This window comes from Salmo trutta, chromosome 7, assembly GCF_901001165.1.
Source record: "Salmo trutta chromosome 7, fSalTru1.1, whole genome shotgun sequence".
NCBI lineage: Eukaryota > Metazoa > Chordata > Actinopteri > Salmoniformes > Salmonidae > Salmo > Salmo trutta.
In genome coordinates, this window is record NC_042963.1 from 1,313,042 (window position 1) to 1,331,972 (window position 18,931).

The following is an 18,931-nucleotide window of genomic DNA, read 5'->3' on the forward strand; positions in this document are numbered from 1 at the left end:
TGTGTGTGTGTGTGTGTGTGTGTGTGTGCGTAGTGTGTGTGTGTGTGTGTGTGTACCGTTGATCCAGGAGTCCTCTGAGGTGTCAGTACGTATGTAGTGCTGGTCGGGGGGTGGGCCCAAGGAGCGGGTGAACGTTGTGTCTTTACCCAGGAAGTCTGATGCCGTGCCAGCATACATGAACTGGTCTGCAACCAATCAGAGACAAGGAGGGTTAGACCTGGACCAATGAGAATGAGCGTCAAGTACAACTGTGAATGTGAACCAAATAGAGTAACAAACCCAATTCTGATAAAAACAAGACAACAAACCTGAACAAACACAATCAGACAATCTGTCTTTAAGCTGTGCCTCATACTTTCAGTAATATGACATTCTTTGGCATGAGATGATGTTTCTGTAATCACTTTTCTGTAAGAAGATAGGCAGAGCAAACATGTCTCCATGAATCTAGCCTTGACAACAATGTTTCAGACAATTTAGGAGTTGGCTTAGATGACAATTTCTTGCAGAATTCAATCTGTCTTACTTCTTCAAAACAACATGCACACAAGCACACACATGAACATGTACACCTACACGCACGCACACACACGCGCGCGCGCGCGCGCACGCACACACACACACACACACACACACACACACACACACACACACACACCCCTTTGGGATAGCAGAGAGCATCATGAGGGAGACAGGGGGTCACAGAAACACACACTCTGAGTCTGAGTGTTTATAGTTTCATGCCAAGTACGTTAGTTTATTACATTAACAAATAATTATCCCTGCAAGAGACGCTGATTTGGACAAGAGTGCTTAGCTTTTTTTTTTGATATTCAAAACAGAGAGTCGGGCCCTAGAGTGTGAGAGTACATGAGTGGTGTACAGGGGCTTTGATCACCAGGAGAGGAGAGAGTGGGATGTAGGGCTGCATGTGGTTGTAGTAGGATGGAGTCAGGGTGGGGCAGATCAACTGTCAGATGGTAGGGGTGTGGTCTGACCTGTGAGGACAGACGTGAAAGGTTGCCAGGGGTCGTAAGGGCATTTCAACCTCCCGGACTCCACTGTACCAGACAACAACTGGAACACACCCTCCTGGAGAGAGCGACAGAGAGAGACTGTGTAAGCAGTAAGGAATGCAGTTTGTGTCTGTGTGTATGTGTGTGTGTTGTGTCTGTATTGTCTGTCTGTCTGTGTGTGTGTATATGTGTGTGGTTGGTTTATGGGTGTCTATGTGTGTGTACGTGTATGAATGTGTACGTCCATGCATGTATAATTCTCCCTGACCCTACCACTCTGCGTCCTGAGATCACAATGAAGGCACATATCGGGTGGAAGGCTCCTGTCCCACAGGCATACACATGGGTATGGTTAAAGTTATGGAGCACACGCACAAAGTTGGCACACTCCAACTGAGAGAGAGAAGCAGAGGAGAAGAACCAATAAGACACAGACAGAAACAAACTATATTTTAATTAGTGCTCTGAATAGAGATTTTACTGTCAGGCCAGACATTTTCCAGGTTGTACTCACTTGAGCATTCTTGCCTGCCAGTTTACACATCTCAACTGTGTCTCTGGAGGATGGCCAGCTGATCTGGGAACAGATAGACAGGGAGGTTTACGTAAGAGACAACACACTTCAAATAATAACCCTGATCCTACAACAGATGCTACCAAAACCATGTCACACAACACATAAGAACAAAGCATACTGCACAAAACCCTCAGAGAAGAAAATTTACTTAAATCAGATTTTTTTCCCAGAGAATTTACAAATTGTTCTTCCTGAGAAAATGTCAAGAAATTACCGGGAATCCTGGTATTCTGGTTAAAACCAGAAGAGCTATTTAAAAGCATATAAAACCAATGGATAAATTGCATATGATTATACCACTGTAAATGGAAAAATATACAAATTAATTTAACAGATTCTTGTTGTATTCGCTGCAATTTAATCAACTCAAAGTTATCTCAAAGTCACCACACTATTTAATTGATGTAGCCGTTTTAACGAATGCCTATGAAGCATTGCTGGCCGACTGGTAAAATATTATGAGGTTATTACAGTAGTGAAAATGACATTCGTATTAGCAAAGGTGTTGTGCCAATATATCCTCCAAACACCGACTTCGAGGGCATTATCACTTTGATACAAACATATTAAAATAATGATTGACATATTTTGATGAATTGACTCAAACTATTTCATCCTTCCACAAGATATAGCCCTGACACAAATCTAGGGTTGCTACCCAAACTGGCTGGTCGTTCGTTCTATTGGTTCAGATGCTAGAGACGTGACCCAGTCGTTCAGTCTTTTTGTTCTGTATCTATGGACGTGACCCTGTCGTTCGCTTTAAATGTTCCATTGCCATACTGGCTAGCAAGGTTTGTATCCCTTGCTTGCTAGCTAGCCAACTATGGCTAATTTACAGTCACGTCAAACAGTGCAGACAGAATAACAACAGATGTTGCATTTGTATTTATTTGGATACATCCATAACAATGAGCTAATGAGGCGCGAATTCACCTGGCAAAGAAAATGTGCTCTCTAGTCAGGACACTGTTGTTCAGAGGAGCTAGCCAACAACACAGCTAACACAATTACTTCCAACAAGCTGTAAAGAGTGGAAACTAGCTGCACTTCGTTTCCTTTTACCTTTACCTTTACATTTCTTTGTATATACCTATACAAATTATTCCGTCTGGTTCATGATCTCTGGCTGAGAAACGCTGCCTGCCTGTCTGTCTTGTCCCGACTCCTACACGTTCATTACTGTGGGACAGGTAGAGATCGACTTTGAATATTGAAACAATGTTGCAAATCTTGGAGAAACAGACAGTAAGGTTTATACAAATCTTCGCTTTTGAAAACTAAACCTTAGTCTAAAAGAAATTTGAGATAATGTCTAGATGCTTTTTATAGTGGAGATTAAGTTTATAATTTGCCTGGCTGGGTTGATGAGACAGTGGATTGCACAGTCAGATGGAACAGAGCAAATAGGCATTTAATGTCATAGATTTAGCTGGTGGTAATTTGTGGAATAGGCACTGCTGGAATGCGCTTTTAACCAATCAGCACTCAGGATTAGACCCAACCATTGTATAATTCCCTATAATGCATGGTATATCACCACAGTACATTTAAATGGCTATAATTAATTCTTATATGTTCTATGTTTGAGCTGCTTTTGAAAGCAAAAGTCCAATTGAAAATATTATTGGCATTGTTGAATTCGATTTTCATAATAGCAAGCTAGGACTGGTGGTTTGATTAGCTAAACTAGCAGGTCTGTTTGTTTGGTTACCAAGGAAACTACTGTAGCTATCTAGTAAAGTTGCTTGCTACTTCAGTGGATGTTGAACACATTTCTAGTGTCAAATGAACACATTTCTAGTGTCAAATGAACACATTTCTAGTGTCAAATGAACACATTTCTACTAGCAAATGAACACATTTCTATTAGCAAATGAACACATTTCTTCTAGCAAATGAACACATTTTTACTAGCAAATGAACACATTTCTTCTAGCAAATGAACACATTTCTACTAGCAAATGAACACATTTCTTCTAGCAAATGAACACATTTCTACTAGCAAATGAACACATTTCTAGTGTCAAATGAACACATTTCTACTAGCAAATGAACACATTTCTAGTGTCCAATGAACACATTTCTAGTGTCAAATGAACACATTTCTACTGGCCAATGAACACATTTCTAGTGTCCAATGAACACATTTCTAGTGTCAAATGAACACATTTCAAATGGCAAATGAACACATTTCTAGTGTCCAATGAACACGTTTCTGGTGGCAAACGTGTTAAATTATGGCCATGGAATAAAAGGGATAATCAACTCGGTGCTCTATGCGTTCTCTGGAAAATAATGCAACTCTGTGGAAGGTCCGCTAGTGTGTCGTGGAACACACCTTCCACGTTGTTCATTATTTTCCATAGAATGCATAACCCCTCGTTACATAACCCACTTATTGTGCAGCCAGGTCACCCGTGATACAAGTCAGTATTCAACATGCAGCCATGACTGAGGACATTGGGAGATTACGTGGAAACTGGCCACTAGGAGCAACAGTGAGCGCTGTTAACTTCAAGTATGTTTAGATTTTGCTAGCACATTGTGGGTGTTGTGGGCAGTGATGGCAGATGGGCATAAGAATCTGCCTTGGTGCCAAAGGTTGCATGTACGAATCCAGCAATATAAGGTTGTTTTTGAGATTTTTGTTTTAAGCCTATCTAGGGCTGGCCCCGGACGACCGAAAGTCATCTGTTGTTTTGAGCAATTAATTGGTCAACATTTTGAAACGTGTATTTTTCCATATATAGACACATTCTATGTGTTTTAATCAAATCAACTATATGCACTGAGATTTTCTGATACTTTAAGTGCACTGTTTAATTAAATAATAAAGACACACAAATGACTAGAGCGAATACAACCACAATTGATTTGATTGTACTCTGAATTGCTGCGCTGTGTTAAAAAAAAGCGACAGCGAGTTACTGTTTTGTAAAGCCTTTATTACAGTAAAGACTAAAAACAGTCACATTCATTCATGAATGCAATTTCCGAAATGGAATTGTTTATGCTAATTATTCAAGAGTCGCTTTATTATAAAAAAAGTAAAAGCTTGATTTCCTTTCAAATCAAGTAATGAATGATTGATTGATACAGTAGCCTATATAAGTATTGAAATATAGGCCTATGTAAGTTATGGTATTAAGACTAAACAGAATGCGCTCTCAGGCCTACAGCTCGATGGTGGTTATACAAGGCTACTATACTAAGCCTACTAAGGATAACTACATGACTTATTATACTGATGATCATAATAATAACAGTAATAATAACAATAAGAAAGAGATCAAGGGTTATTATTATTATAAATACAATCTCTGACAATTTGGAACAGTGTAAACAATACTAAATAAATTATAAATAATACCAGAGGCTGGTCTAACAAAAAAAGTGTAAAGTCTTTTTTACAGCAGAGCAAAGATTAAAAACAGCAGAATGTGTGAAATTGTTTATTCGACATGTTGTGGTTGCCTATGGTTTAATGCTCAGTAGGCCATTTGACACTCAAACAGAAGCAGGTGTCACGACTTCCGCCGAAGTCGGCTCCTCTCCTTGTTCGGGTGGCGTTTGGCGATCGACGTCACCGGCTTTCTAGCCATCGCCGCTCTATTTTTCATATGTCCATTTGTTTTGTCTTGTTCCATACACACCTGGTTTTCATTCCCCAATCAATCTACATGTATTTAGTCCTTTGTTCCCCATCATGTCTTTGTGTGTAATTGTTCATTGTTAATGGTGTATGTTCACGCGTGATACTTTTATAGTTTATGTTCCGTGTTTTTGGGCACTTATATCATTTTTTGTGCCTATTGTTGAATGGAATAAAAGTGTGCCTGTTTACTCTACTCTGCTCTCCTGCACCTGACTTCACCTCCCTTACACAGCCTTAACAGAATTACACACCAACAATGGAGTCAGCAGGAGCAGGTACCCCGGTTAGAGGAGTCGAGGAGCGCGTCCAGGAATATTCAGCTATGTTAAATCATCTTGGTGCCATGAAGGATCGCGTTGTCCAGACTATGGACCGCTGGGAGAGACAGGAGGTCTCCCCAGTGCCTCGACCAGCGCAACCGGGGTTACCTCTACCCGTCCCGTCCGGAACCAGTCCCAGAAGGATACGCCTCTCCCTTCCTCTCGCCTCTCCCAGGGATTCCTATTACAACTGGACCTCTACCTGGCCACTGTGCACCCAGCTCCCTCGGGAAGGGAGAGAGTTTCTGCCCTCGTCTCATGTCTCTCAGGTAGAGCTCTGGAGTGGGCAAACGCCGTGTGGGGAGAAGGAGGCGTGGCGTTGGACCACTTCGAGGAGTTCACCCGTCACTTCTGGGCCGTCTTCGACCATACTGCCCGAGGGTAGAGCGGCAGGGGAACGGCTCTTCCATTTAAGGCAGGGGACGAAGAGCGCCCAGCATTTTGCCCTGGAATTCCGGACCTTGGCCGCCGGAGAAGGCTGGAACGACAGGGCCCTCATCGACCACTATCGGTTCCGCCTGTGTGAGGACGTCCGACGTGAGCTGGCCTGCAGGGATGCCACCATCTCCTTTGACCAACTGGTGGATTTGTCCATCCAGTTGGATAACCTGCTGGTCACCTGCGGACGTCCAGAGGCGGCTCTGTTGGTGCCATCTTCCAGCGTCCCCGCTCTGGTGCCCATGGAGTTGGGAGGGGCTGCTCGTAGGGAGACTGGAAGAGGAGCCATCACGTGCACCATCTGTGGACGCAGAGGGCACACCGCCGGTCAGTGCCGTGTTGGTTCCTCTGGGAGTCGAGGCAACAGGCAGGGCACTCTGGCGTCACCTCAGGTGAGTTCGCACCACACTCATCCAGAGTCCTCTCTTGATCACCTGTTTGTATCTGTTTGTTTCCCTGATTTTTCCCCGCATTCCCAGCATAAGGCGCAGCTGGGAATTTTAATGACAGAGCATTAGCCCTCAGTTTAGGGATCCCCGTTATTCATGTAGTTAGACCTTTCCCGGTTCACGCTCTGGATAGTCGACCATTAGGGTCCGGGCTAATCAGGGAAGCCACAATTTCCCTGACCATGGAGACGCAGGGGGGTCACACGGAGAAAATCAGTCTCTTTCTCATTGACTGTCCTGCGTTTCCCGTGGTACTAGGCCTTCCCTGGTTAGCTCTTCATAACCCCACTATTTCCTGGCAACAGAGGGCTCTCACGGGATCGTCGCGAGAGTGCTCGGGGAGGTGTGTAGGCGTTTCCGTTGGTGCTACCACGGTGGAAAGTCCAGACCAGGTCTCCACCGTGTGCATCCCCCCCAGAATATGCCGATTTGGTTCTCACCTTCTGTAAAAAGAAGGCGACTCAATTACAACCTCATTGACGGGGGGATTGTGCGATAAATCTCCTGGCAGATGCTGCGCTTCCCAGGAGTCACGTGTATCCCATGTCGCAAGTGGAAACGGTGGCTATGGAGACATATGTTTCTGAATCCCTGCGTCAGGGGTACATTCGGTCCTCCACTTCACCCACCTCCTCGAGTTTCTTTTTTGTGAAGAAGAAGGATGGAGGTCTATGCCCGTGCATTGACTATAGAGGTCTCAATCAAATCCCGGTGAGGTACAGTTACCCGCTACCTCTTATCGCCACGGCGATTGATTCAATGCATGCGGCGCGCTTCTTCACGAAACTGGATCTCAAGAGTGCGTATAACCTGGTGCGTATCCGGGAGAGAGACGAGTGGAAGACAACATTTAGTACCACCTCAGGGCATTATGAGTACTTAGTCATGCGTGCGGGTTGATGAATGCTCCATCAGTTTTCCAATCCTTTGTAGACGAGATTTTTAGCGACCTGCACGGGCAGGGTGTAGTGGTGTTTATCAATGACATTCTGATATACTCCGCTACACGTGCCGAGCATGTGTCCTTGGTACGCAAGGTACTTGGACGACTGTTGGAGCATGACATGTACGTCAAGGCTGAGAAATGCCTGTTCTTTCAGCAGGCCGTCTCCTTCCTAGGGTATCGCAATTCAACATCAGGGGTGGAGATGGAGTGACCGCATTGCAGCCGTGCGTAATTGGCCGACTCCCACCACGGTAAAGGAGGTGCAGCGATTTTTAGGGTTTGCCAATTACTACCGGAGATGTATCCGGGGTTTTGGCCAGGTGGCTGCTCCCATTACCTCACTGCTGAAGGGGGGTCCCGTACGGTTGCAGTGGTCGGCTGAGGCGGACAGGGCTTTTGGGCAGCTAAGAGCTCTGTTTACTTCGGCTCCCGTGCTGGCCCATCCAGATCCCTCTCTGGCGTTCATAGTGGAGGTGGACGCATCCGAGGCTGGAATAGGAGCCGTGCTCTTACAGCACTCGGATACGCCACCAAAACTCCGCCCCTGTGCTTTCTTCTCGAAGAAGCTCAACCCAGCGGAGCGTAACTAAGATGTTGGGGACCGAGAGCTGTTGGCTGTGGTTAAAGCGTTGAAGAGATGGAGACATTGGCTTGAGGGGGCTAAACACCCTTTTCTCATCTGGACTGACCACCGCAACCTGGAGTACATCCGGGCAGCGAGGAGACTGAATCCTCGTCAGGCAAGGTGGGCCATGTTCTTTACCCGTTTTGTATTTACCCTGTCCTTCAGACCAGGTTCCCAGAATACGAAGGCAGATGCATTGTCCCGGCAGTATGACACAGAGGAGCGGCCCATGGATCAGACTCCCATGCTCCCGGCCTCTTGCCTGGTAGCGCCAGTCATGTGGGAGTTGGATGCGGACATTGAGCAGGCGTTGCGTACAGAACCCGCTCCCCTCCAGTGTCCGGTCGGGCGTATGTACGTTTCGTCTGCTGTCCGTGACCAGTTGATCTATTGGGCCCACACGTCACCCTCCTCTGGTCATCCGGGGATCGGTCGGACGGTGCGCTGTCTGACTGGGAAGTACTGCTGGCCCAACTTGGCTAAGAACGTGAGGACCTATGTTTCCTCCTGCTCGATGTGTGCCCAGAGTAAGGCTCCGAGACACCTGCCCAGAGGTAAGCTACACCCCTTACCCGTTTCACAACGACCGTGGTCACACCTGTCTGTGGATTTTTTAACTGATCTACCTCTTTCACAGGGAAACACTATGATCCTGGTCATTGTGGATTGTTTGTCTAAGTCCTGTCGTCTCCTCCCTCTGCCCGGTCTTCCTACCGCCCTACAGACTGCGGAAGCCCTGTTTACTCACGTCTTCCGGCACTACGGGGTGCCTGAGGATATAGTGTCTGATCGGGGTCCCCAGTTCACATCGAGAGTCTGGAGGGCGTTCATGGAACGTCTGGGGGTCTCGATCAGCCTTACCTCGGATTTTCACCCCGAGAGTAACGGGTAGGTAGAGAGAGTCAACCAGGATGTGGGCAGGTTTCTGCGGTCCTATTGCCAGGACCGGCCGGGGGAGTGGGCGGCGTTCGTGCCCTGGGTCGAGATGGCACAGTACTTGCTTCGCCACTCCTCCACTGACCTCTCCCCCTTTCAGTGTGTATTGGAGTACCAGCCGGTTCTGGCGCCGTGGCATCAGGGTCAGATCGAGGCTCCTGTGGTGGACGACTGGTTCAGGCGCGCGGAGGAGACATGGGAGGCCGCCCGTGTACACCTCCAGCGAGCCGCGCTTTGCCAGAAAACCAGCGAGGACCGTCACCGCAGTGAGACCCCGGTGTTCGCACTGGGGGACCGGGTCTGGCTCTGACCCGAAACCTGCCCCTCCGCCTGCCCTGCCGGAAGCTGGGTCTGCGGTTTGTGGGGCCCTTCAAAGTCCTGAGGAGGGTGAACGAGGTATGTTATAGGTTACAGCTTCCCACTGATTATCGTATTAACCCCTCGTTCCATGTGTCTATCCTCAGGCCGGTGGTGGCTGGTCCGCTCCAGGAATCTGAGGTGCGGTAGGTCCCTCTGCCCCCTTTGGACATCGAGGGGGCCCCGGCGTACATCGTTCGTTCCATTCTGGATTCGAGGCGTCGGGCAGGGTGCCTTCAGTTCATCGTGGAGCGGGAGGGTTATGACCGGAGGAGAGGTGATGGGTTCCGGTTGCGGATGTTTTGGATCCCAAACTGCTGCGGGAGTTTCACCATCGCCGGCCGGTTCGCCCTGCGCTTTGCCCTCCGGGTCGTCCCCGAGGCCTGTGTCGGCACGCCGCTGGGGCCGCGCATCAAGGGGGGGTACTGTCACTACTCCGCCGAAGTCGGCTCCTCTCCTTGTTCGGGCGGCGTTCGGCGATCGACGTCACCGGCTTTCTAGCCATCGCCGCTCTATTTTTCATATGTCCATTTGTTTTGTCTTGTTCCATACACACCTGGTTTTCATTCCCCAATCAATCTACATGTATTTAGTCCTTTGTTCCCCATCATGTCTTTGTGTGTAATTGTTCATTGTTAATGGTGTATGCTAACGCGCGATACTTTTATAGTTTATGTTCCGTGTTTTTGGGCACTTATGCCATTTTTTGTGCCTATTGTTGAACGAAATAAAAGCGTGCCTATTTACTCTACTCTCTACTCTCCTGCACCTGACTTCGCCTCCCTTACACAGCCTTAACAGCAGGTTCAGTCTTATTTCTTTAGATATACACTACCGGTCAAAGGTTTTAGAACACCTTCAAGGGTTTTTCTTTATTTTTACTATTTTCGACATTGTAGAATAATAGTGAAGATATCAAAACTATGAAATAACACATGGAATCTTGTAGTAACCAAAAATAGTTAAACAAATCAAAATATATTTTATATTTGAGATTCTTCAAAAAGCCACCCTTTGCCTTGATGACAGCTTTGCACACTCTAGGCATTCCCTATGGCTCAGTTGGTAGAGCATGGCGTTTGCAACGCCAGGGTTGTGGGTTTGATTCTCATGGGGGGCCAGTAAAAAAAAATGCATGAAATGAAATGTATGGCTTTGCTACTGTAAGTTGCTCTGGATAAGAGCGTCTGCTAAATGACTAAAATGTAAATGTCTCTCAAACAGCTTCATGAGGTAGTCACCTGGATTGCATTTCAGTTAACAGGTGTGCCTTCTTAAAAGTTAATTTGTGGAATTTCTTTCCTTAATGTGTTTGAGCCAATCAGTTGTATTTTAACAAGGTATGGGGAAATTACAGAAGATAGCCCTATTTGGTAAAAGACCAAGTCCATATTATGGCAAGAACAGCTCAGATAAGCAAAGAGATACGACAGTCCGTCATTTCTTTAAGACATGAAGGTCAGTCAATATGGAAAATGTCAAAACCTTTAAACATTTCTTCAAAGGCAGTCGCAAAAACCATCAAGCACTATGATGAAACTGGCTCTCATGAGGACCACCACAGGAATGGAAGACCCAGAGTTACCTCTGCTGCATATTTCATATAAATAATCTATTATAATTGACTGGTTTCTTGCCATTAGTTAGCTCAGGAAAGAGAATGGGTTTGGGGAGGATATCCCGGTAAATCTCGGTGACGGTTCCTGCTATTAAAACCTAGACAGGAATTAGCCTGTCTTAACAGTGATCTTAATGTGGAAAGGGGGATAATGTTCTGTGTCCTTTGTATGTAGGCTACCCGATGGTCACACATGTTATAACTGGCTTATATTCTGAGCGTGTTCACCCCAACCCACTACCAAGGAGAGCTATCGCTGGGGTTACACAGACTCCACACATGCATACACGCACATCAGTGTATTAAGATTCCATACTATTGCCCAGCAGAATGGAATTCATACAACAAGTCTTATGTCTTATGATTTGACATACTGAGTACACAGTACATTACAGTACAGTATAGTACAGTACAGGTCTGGGCACGTGAGAAGATTTTGGCATGAGCTGGATTTGAGAAACCCATAAACATAAATCCTATAGCACCAATCAATGAATGCATTGGTTTCACAACAGGAGTACTGGGTCACGCCTGATCTCACAATCTGAAATGTACCTGGAATTTACTTAGAACTTGGCATATCATGTGATTACTTGTTTTGTTTGGGATTCATTGAAATAAGTAACATTTTTGCAACAGGTACCATTTTATATCAGGTAAGTAAAGATGATGTTGAGTTCCATGGTACCCATGGTAAAATGTCAATGTAGCCAAAGTTGTAAATATCATATTTTTACCAGCTGAAATAGGACAGTAAGATAATGTGTTACAGACTCAAGAAAATGAGATACACCTATGAATGTGCACTCCATTTGTCTATCTGAGTGTGTCTAATTTCTGTCTATTTATCTTATGCATGGTTATACAGTGAGGGAAAAAAGTATTTGATACCCTGCTGATTTTGTACGTTTGCCCACTGACAAAGAAATGATCAGTTTATCATTTTAATGGTAGTTTTATTTGAACAGTGAGAGACAGAATAACAACAAAAAAATCCAGAAAAACGCATGTCAAAAATATTATAAATTGATTTGCATTTTAATGAGGGAAATAAGTATTTGACCCCTCTCAATCAGAAAGAATTCTGGCTCCCAGCATGTGGAGCCAGAAAGCTGGCTCTCAGCTTGTTACCTGTATAAAAGACACCTGTCCACAGAAGCAATCAATCAATCAGATTCCAAACTCTCCACCATGGCCAAGACCAAAGAGCTCTCCAAGGATGTCAGGGACAGGATTGTAGACCTACACAAGGCTGGAATGGGCTACAAGACCATCGCCAAGCAGCTTGGTGAGAAGGTGACAACAGTTGGTGCGATTATTCGCAAATGGGAGAAACACAGAAGAACTGTCAATCTCCCTCGGCCTGGGGATCCATGCAAGATCTCACCTTGTGGAGTTGCAATGATCATGAGAATGGTGAGGAACCAGCCCAGAACTACACGAGAGGATCTTGTCAATGATCTCAAGGCAGCTGGGACCATAGTCACCAAGAAAACAATTGGTAACACACTATGCCGTGAAGGACTGAAATCCTGCAGCGCCCGCAAGGTCCCCCTGCTCAAGAAAGCACATATACATGCCCGTCTAAAGTTTGCCAATGAACATCTGAATGATTCAGAGGACAACTGGGTGAAAGTGTTGTGGTCAGATGAGACCAAAATGGAGCTCTTTGGCATCAACTCAACTCGCCATGTTTGGAGGAGGAGGAATGCTGCCTATGAACCCAAGAACCACATCCCCACCGTCAAACATGGAGGTGGAAACATTATGCTTTGGGGTTTTTTTCTGCTAAGGGGACAGGACAACTTCACCGCATCAAAGGGACGATGGACGGGGCCATGTACCGTCAAATCTTGGGTGAGAACCTCCTTCCCTCAGCCAGGGCATTGAAAATGGGTCGTGGATGGGTATTCCAGCATGACAATGACCCAAAACACACGGCCAAGGCAACAAAGGAGTGGCTCAAGAAGAAGCACATTAAGGTCCTGGAGTGGCCTAGCCAGTCTCCAGACCTTAATCCCATAGAAAATCTGTGGAGGGAGCTGAAGGTTCGAGTTGCCAAAGGTCAGCCTCGAAACCTTAATGACTTGGAGAAGATCTGCAAAGAGGAGTGGGACAAAATCCCTCCTGAGATGTGTGCAAACCTGGTGGCCAATTACAAGAAACGTCTGACCTCTGTGATTGCCAACAAAGGTTTTGCCACCAAGTACTAAGTCATGTTTTGCAGAGGGATCAAATACTTATTTCCCTCATTAAAATGCAAATCAATTTATAACATTTTTCACATGCGTTTTTTTTTTTTACATTTTGTTGTTATTCCGTCTCTCACTGTTCAAATAAACCTACCATTAAGATTATAGACTGATCATTTCTTTGTCAGTGTTCAAACGTACAAAATCAGCAGGGGATCAAATACTTTTTTCCCTCACTGTATCCACACAGCTCTACACACAGAAGACTCTAGTCTAACTATCTAGTCAGCATCAGTATCAATAACCAGAAAGGCAACATTTAGAGAGCAGCACTCAGACTTACAGTACATCAACGAGATTAAGATCAAATAAACTCAAATGTCTGGCGCAGGGATCAACCACAGCTGCATAAACACACTCACTTCTACAACCTCTGATGTATGGCTCTACCAACTGCAGCTGTGTGTGTGTGTGTGTGTGTGTGTGTGTGTGTGTGTGTGTGTGTGTGCGCGCGCGTGCATGTGTGTGGTCTTATTTTAGGTCAAAGTCAAGCTCAGTAGTTATACAGTCTGATAGACAGCATAGTGCACTTGACTGTTGATAATTCCATCCACTCTACAAACTCTTCCCACGACTACAATACATCACTGATTAGGCTGCATTCCTCCCAGATCCACTCCACATAGCTGTGTCAATAGTCAGGTGGAAAATATGCAGCACAAGCACAGTCAGGTTGGCTAGTTGTTTAAATGACTGTTTAAATGACAGATATAATGATGGGAAACTAAATCTAGTATCTAGTAATGATTCCATGGAACATACGTATGTGAGCTTATCGGAAAGCGGGTAATTGTTGGGTAATTCCATGAGTGTCTGAGGTGTGGCAGGTCTGAGATGTGGCAGTTTGTGTCTGCAGACGGTAATAGCTAGTCAGCTGTTAACACTTGAGTTCTGCCCAGGGCTTTTCTGCTAGGGAGAGATTCTAAGGCTGTTTCCTATATGTGCAGCTCATACCTTTTTCACATTCCCGTCCAAATTATACTGTGCTGGCTTACATATGTTCTTTTCATATTTCTATCTACATTTTTGCCAATATTGAGTTATTGACACAGCCTTGTTCTGTTTATTGTTCTCTACCTATATAGTACTCGAAATACCCAAACTCATGTTGTTAAGTTCAAAAGAATGCAAGATAAAAATTGCTGACACGATTCAAACTAACGAGGGTTTGGAACTTTAAAGCCAATTATCTCAGAATCATCTTTTTGCAGATAGAACCTTATAGTCCCAAGCTCTCGATTGTCCATCCCCACACAATTCCATGTACTTTATTAAACTATTTGGATAAAGATAGCTCCCCCAAACTCCCTGCATAATAAAGTCAATGGTTCTCCAGGAGTGTTGCTGGTGTAGCTTAAGCAGACCTTCCTGGGGGCTCTGCTGAGGTTGTCAGGGTCCAGTAGGTAGACTGAGTCTTTGGCTCCCAGCAACAGCCGGCCTCTCTCCTCATCCAACAACACAGAGTGGGAATGGAGACCATCAGTAGGACTCAGGAACACTGACACACTACCACCCTGGATCAGCTCTGAGAGAGAGAGTTAGAGAGAAAGAGAGAGAACAATTTGAGGGAACGTTCCTCTGGTACTGTATACGAGTCTCATCAGAAAGACACAACAAATGGGGTTCCATTATAATGATTCCCAAATGATTTGCTGGGGACTCTGGTACGTCGGTCATGACCAGTCCTTGTTGGGTCATGGCTGGTCCTTCAGAAACAGGATTTTGTATATTTTAGTGACATGCTTTTGGGTTGGGTGTGTCACGGTTCAGAACATTTTGGCAAAAACAGTTTAGTAATTCAAAGAGGAATGCTGTAATTTTGATGAGACATCATTTTGTAGGGCTGAACACCACACACTGTAACTGAACTTAACACCATCCAGACTCTCCATGGTGTGTGTGTGTGTGTGTGTGAACTATTAGCTTTGGAGAGAGAGATTTGAAACGTCTTTATTCTTTTGGGACTTGTGTGAGTGTAATATTTACTGTTTATTTCACTTTTATTTATCCATTTCACTTGCTTTGGCAATGTAAACATATGTTTCTCATGTCAATGTAGTCCCTTGAATTGAGAGAGAGAGAGAGAGAGAGAGAGAGAGAGAGAGAGAGAGAGAGAGAGAGAGAGAGAGAGAGAGAGCGCGAGAGAGAGAGCGAGAGCGAGAGCGAGAGAGAGAGAGAGAGAGAGCGAGAATGAAAGTGAGAGAGAGAGCGAGAGAGAGAGAGAGAGAGAGAGCGAGCGAGCGAGAGAGAGAGAGAGAGTGAGCAGTAGAGAAAGACACACAGCAGACTTAGATACACACATTCTGATGCATGGAAAAAGTTTGGTCCGGTACGTCTAGAATTCATAAAATACACATGGTTTACCGAACCTGGTAGTGCAAAGTAATGTGTGTATTGGCATGAACTGTTCTAATCTCTTGTCTCACGATTCAACACCTTAACTGGATGGAGAGATGGAAAATCCTTCTAATGCATGGTGTGTGTGTGTGTGTGTGTGTGTGTGTGTGTGTGTGTGTGTGTGTGTGTGTGTGTGCATGCGTGCGTGCATGCGTGTGTGTGTGTGTACACACGCATCATCATCAATAACCCACTATCACCATTGTCATAGATCCCTGACATCTTCACTCAACCTCCAGATGGTTAAATCTGACTGTTGAACTGATGTCACATATCTGTCAAGACTAGCATCAGATTGAACAATGATCAATGATACAGTTTGAGTAACGGGGGGAATAGCTCCAATAATTCCATACACTAATCCCTCGTGCACACCGGTTGTGTCAAACTGTATGCGCTGCGGCATAAATCCATTTATTTCATTGGGAGGCAATCTGCACTGCTGCGACTCATCTGCCGGACTAGCGTGCAGTGTGCCGCATGCGTTGGATTTTTTTTACTTGTGTGTTGCTGTGTGGTACCAGTAGTAAACCACCGAAGAAGTTGCTAACGTGCAGCCTGATTCATTTTGTTGTGATGCAGCCCATGGATTGTGAAGACCACGTAAAATGTACAGTACGGTAATAACCTGTGTGCACGTGGCGTAATCCTTACACCTCAGCGCCTGCCCCCCACCCCTAAGTCAACCTTGAATATCTCTTGCTCATCCATTAATACTTTTTCTAAAGTGAAAAACAATAACATAAATAAAATGAGGGCTGAGTGTCAACGACAGATCAGTAAGAGGTATTTATGCATGTTTTCATATCCATTCACCTGTCTAACCTATTCTAATCTCTCCATAGGTCAAATGCTGATGCAAACGTTATTTTATGCAGCACATACATTGACTAAATATTTCAAGAAATCAAGTTTGGGAGGAGAGTACTTTTCTTGTCCAGAGTAATTGATTTGGGTGAGTTTCCTAAAACCACCGTAGGTAACATGGTACTTTACTTCTCTTACCTGACCCAGACTCAAGCACATACGCTCGCGCGCACACACACACACACACACACACACACACACACACACACACACACACACACACCCTACCTCACCCCTGACTCCCCCACATTGAGGTGATGTTGACTTTGTTTCTATGCTGGGTGAATGAAGGCTGGTGACTCCAGAGATCTCAGTGTGTGTGGGGGGGGGTTACTCACAACCAATATTTAAAGTTTAAGACCCCCTCCCTCAACCCCTAATACCTCCTCCTACACACTCACACACTCACACACTCATTTATCTCTTTCTCTCTATTTCTCACAAACACACACACACACATGCATGCAGAGCCCCTATGCCCTCTCCACACTAAACCTAGAGGTCGGCCGTGCTAGCCCTTGGTTAACTCTGTAATCTGCACTGTAAACACGCAGCAATGGGAACCCAGGGATAGACCCTGCTTAGCATCATTGTTAGCACTTAGCTTAGTGCTCTGGGCTCCAGTCATGCCCCCCCTCTCTCTGCAGTCACTCCCCAGGGAGGTGAGCCCTCAGCCCCATTCAGCAGCCCCTGATTATCCCCATGGAGCTCTGATCTACTGGTTTATTTGAGTTAGATAGCATATCACGCTGGCCAGCGGCTAGCATCAGGCCTTAAAATAACCCCACTGATGGACTGTGTGTTTGTGTGTGTGTGTGTGTGTGTGTGTGTGTGTGTGTGTGTGTGTGTGTGTGTGTGTGTGTGTGTGTGTGTGTGTGTGTGTGTGTGTGACAGCTACAGTGCCACAGCCCAGGGTGTGGTAACTATGGTGACTAAAAGTCTTCCTTTCCTCTCCTCCCTATCCAGTTTTCTGAGGATGGGAATCAACAGTGACAGAAACAAAGATGTGTCTGCTTATGATAGACATATGGATATCCTGAAGGGAAATCCATTATAGTTTGGTCACACTTTATTTGGAGAGGCCGGATGATCCATCTGTAGATGTCTAGAGATGGTCATACTATCAACAAACTATATGTTGATAAGTAACTGCTTGCTAAGGTTAGGGTTAGGTTAAGAATAAGGGTTAACTAAGGGTTAAGGCAAGGGTTAGAATAAGGGTTAAGGATAAGGGTTAAGGTTAGCAAATAGTTAGTTTAAATCTTACTTATAGTCTGTAGATAGTCTGTAGAGAATCTGAAGTTAATTAGATCATGGCGTTAAAACCTTGTGATCTTCAGTAAAACTAAATCAATGCCATGTTAAACATTATTTTTAGATAGTGTCACACCAGCCTTCGCTTTGGCTCCCACTTCTATCCAGCTCAGGCGACCAGCGACGCCGGCCTTCTAGCTGCTGCCGAACCTGCTGCTGGCAAACGCCCTTCTCTCATCAACCCCGGACTTGTCTCGTCATCATTACACACACCTGGTTCCAATCCCCACTCTATCACTGTATATATACTCCCTGTCATTTGTCTTTGTCGGTCATTGTAAATGTTGCTTGTTTTCCTGAGTACTTTATTATTTTGCACTTTGGGTTTCGTCCCGCTTATATATATATTTTGTGCTTTAATAAATTCAGTAGTTCTAAACCTGCGACTGTCTCATTGTCACGTCCTAACCATAGAAAGCTGTTATTTTCTATGGTAGAGTAGGTCAGGGCGTGACAGGGGGGTTTTCTAATTTAGATTTTCTATGTTGTTATGTTCTAGTTTTTGTATTTCTATGTTTTTTTGGGGGGGGATGATCTCCAATTAGAGGCAGCTGGTCATCGTTGTCTCTAATTGGAGATCATACTTAAGTAGTTGTTTTTCCCACCTGGGTTTGTGGGAGATTGTTTTTGAGTTAGTGTATGTTGCACCTCTTCGTCACGGTTTGTTGTTTTTGTTCTTTAGTTTATTTGTGTATCTTGCATAGTTTCACAGTGAAAATAAAATATGTGGAACGATGCACAAGCTGCACTTTGGTCCGCTCCTTCCGACGAACGATGTGACACTCATCCTCTATACACTTGTGACAGATAGGAATGTCTTCACTAGCGTAAGGGTTAACACTCCCGCTATACTGTATAGGAACACTGTGAAAATATCAGAGAGCCATCGACCCATCAAACTATGCAAGAGAAAGGAATTAGCTAAAGCGTGGCTCAGACATTTCCACACATGGAAGTGTTCCTCTAGCAAAGAGAGATGGAGAACGTGGCTTTACAGTTTCATAGAATTCCTAGCTATAAAGAAAAGTGCTTGTCCTGATCTGGGTCAGAATGTGGGTTATGGAACAACTGATTGACATGAGTTAATAGAGAGAGGGCCAGTCAGATTAACTCTGTAGAATATATGCTCATATTATTTCATAAACTAAACTGTCCTAATAC

The 18,931-nt window shown here is 45.0% G+C and overlaps 1 protein-coding gene across 2 annotated transcripts in view; it reads right to left on the reverse strand.

The window, feature by feature from the left end:
- Positions 1–18,931, reverse strand: part of LOC115196712 (semaphorin-3D-like) — a 61,562-nt gene that overhangs the window by 25,308 nt on the left and 17,323 nt on the right. For both annotated transcript variants that reach the window (XM_029757562.1, XM_029757561.1), the window contains exons 3-7: positions 14,557–14,717; positions 1,531–1,593; positions 1,290–1,409; positions 999–1,092; positions 57–185 (exon numbers count right to left, since the gene is read on the reverse strand). In XM_029757562.1, coding sequence (XP_029613422.1) covers positions 57–185; positions 999–1,092; positions 1,290–1,409; positions 1,531–1,593; positions 14,557–14,717 — 567 coding nt within the window. The remainder of the gene's footprint in view (positions 1–56; positions 186–998; positions 1,093–1,289; positions 1,410–1,530; positions 1,594–14,556; positions 14,718–18,931) is intronic.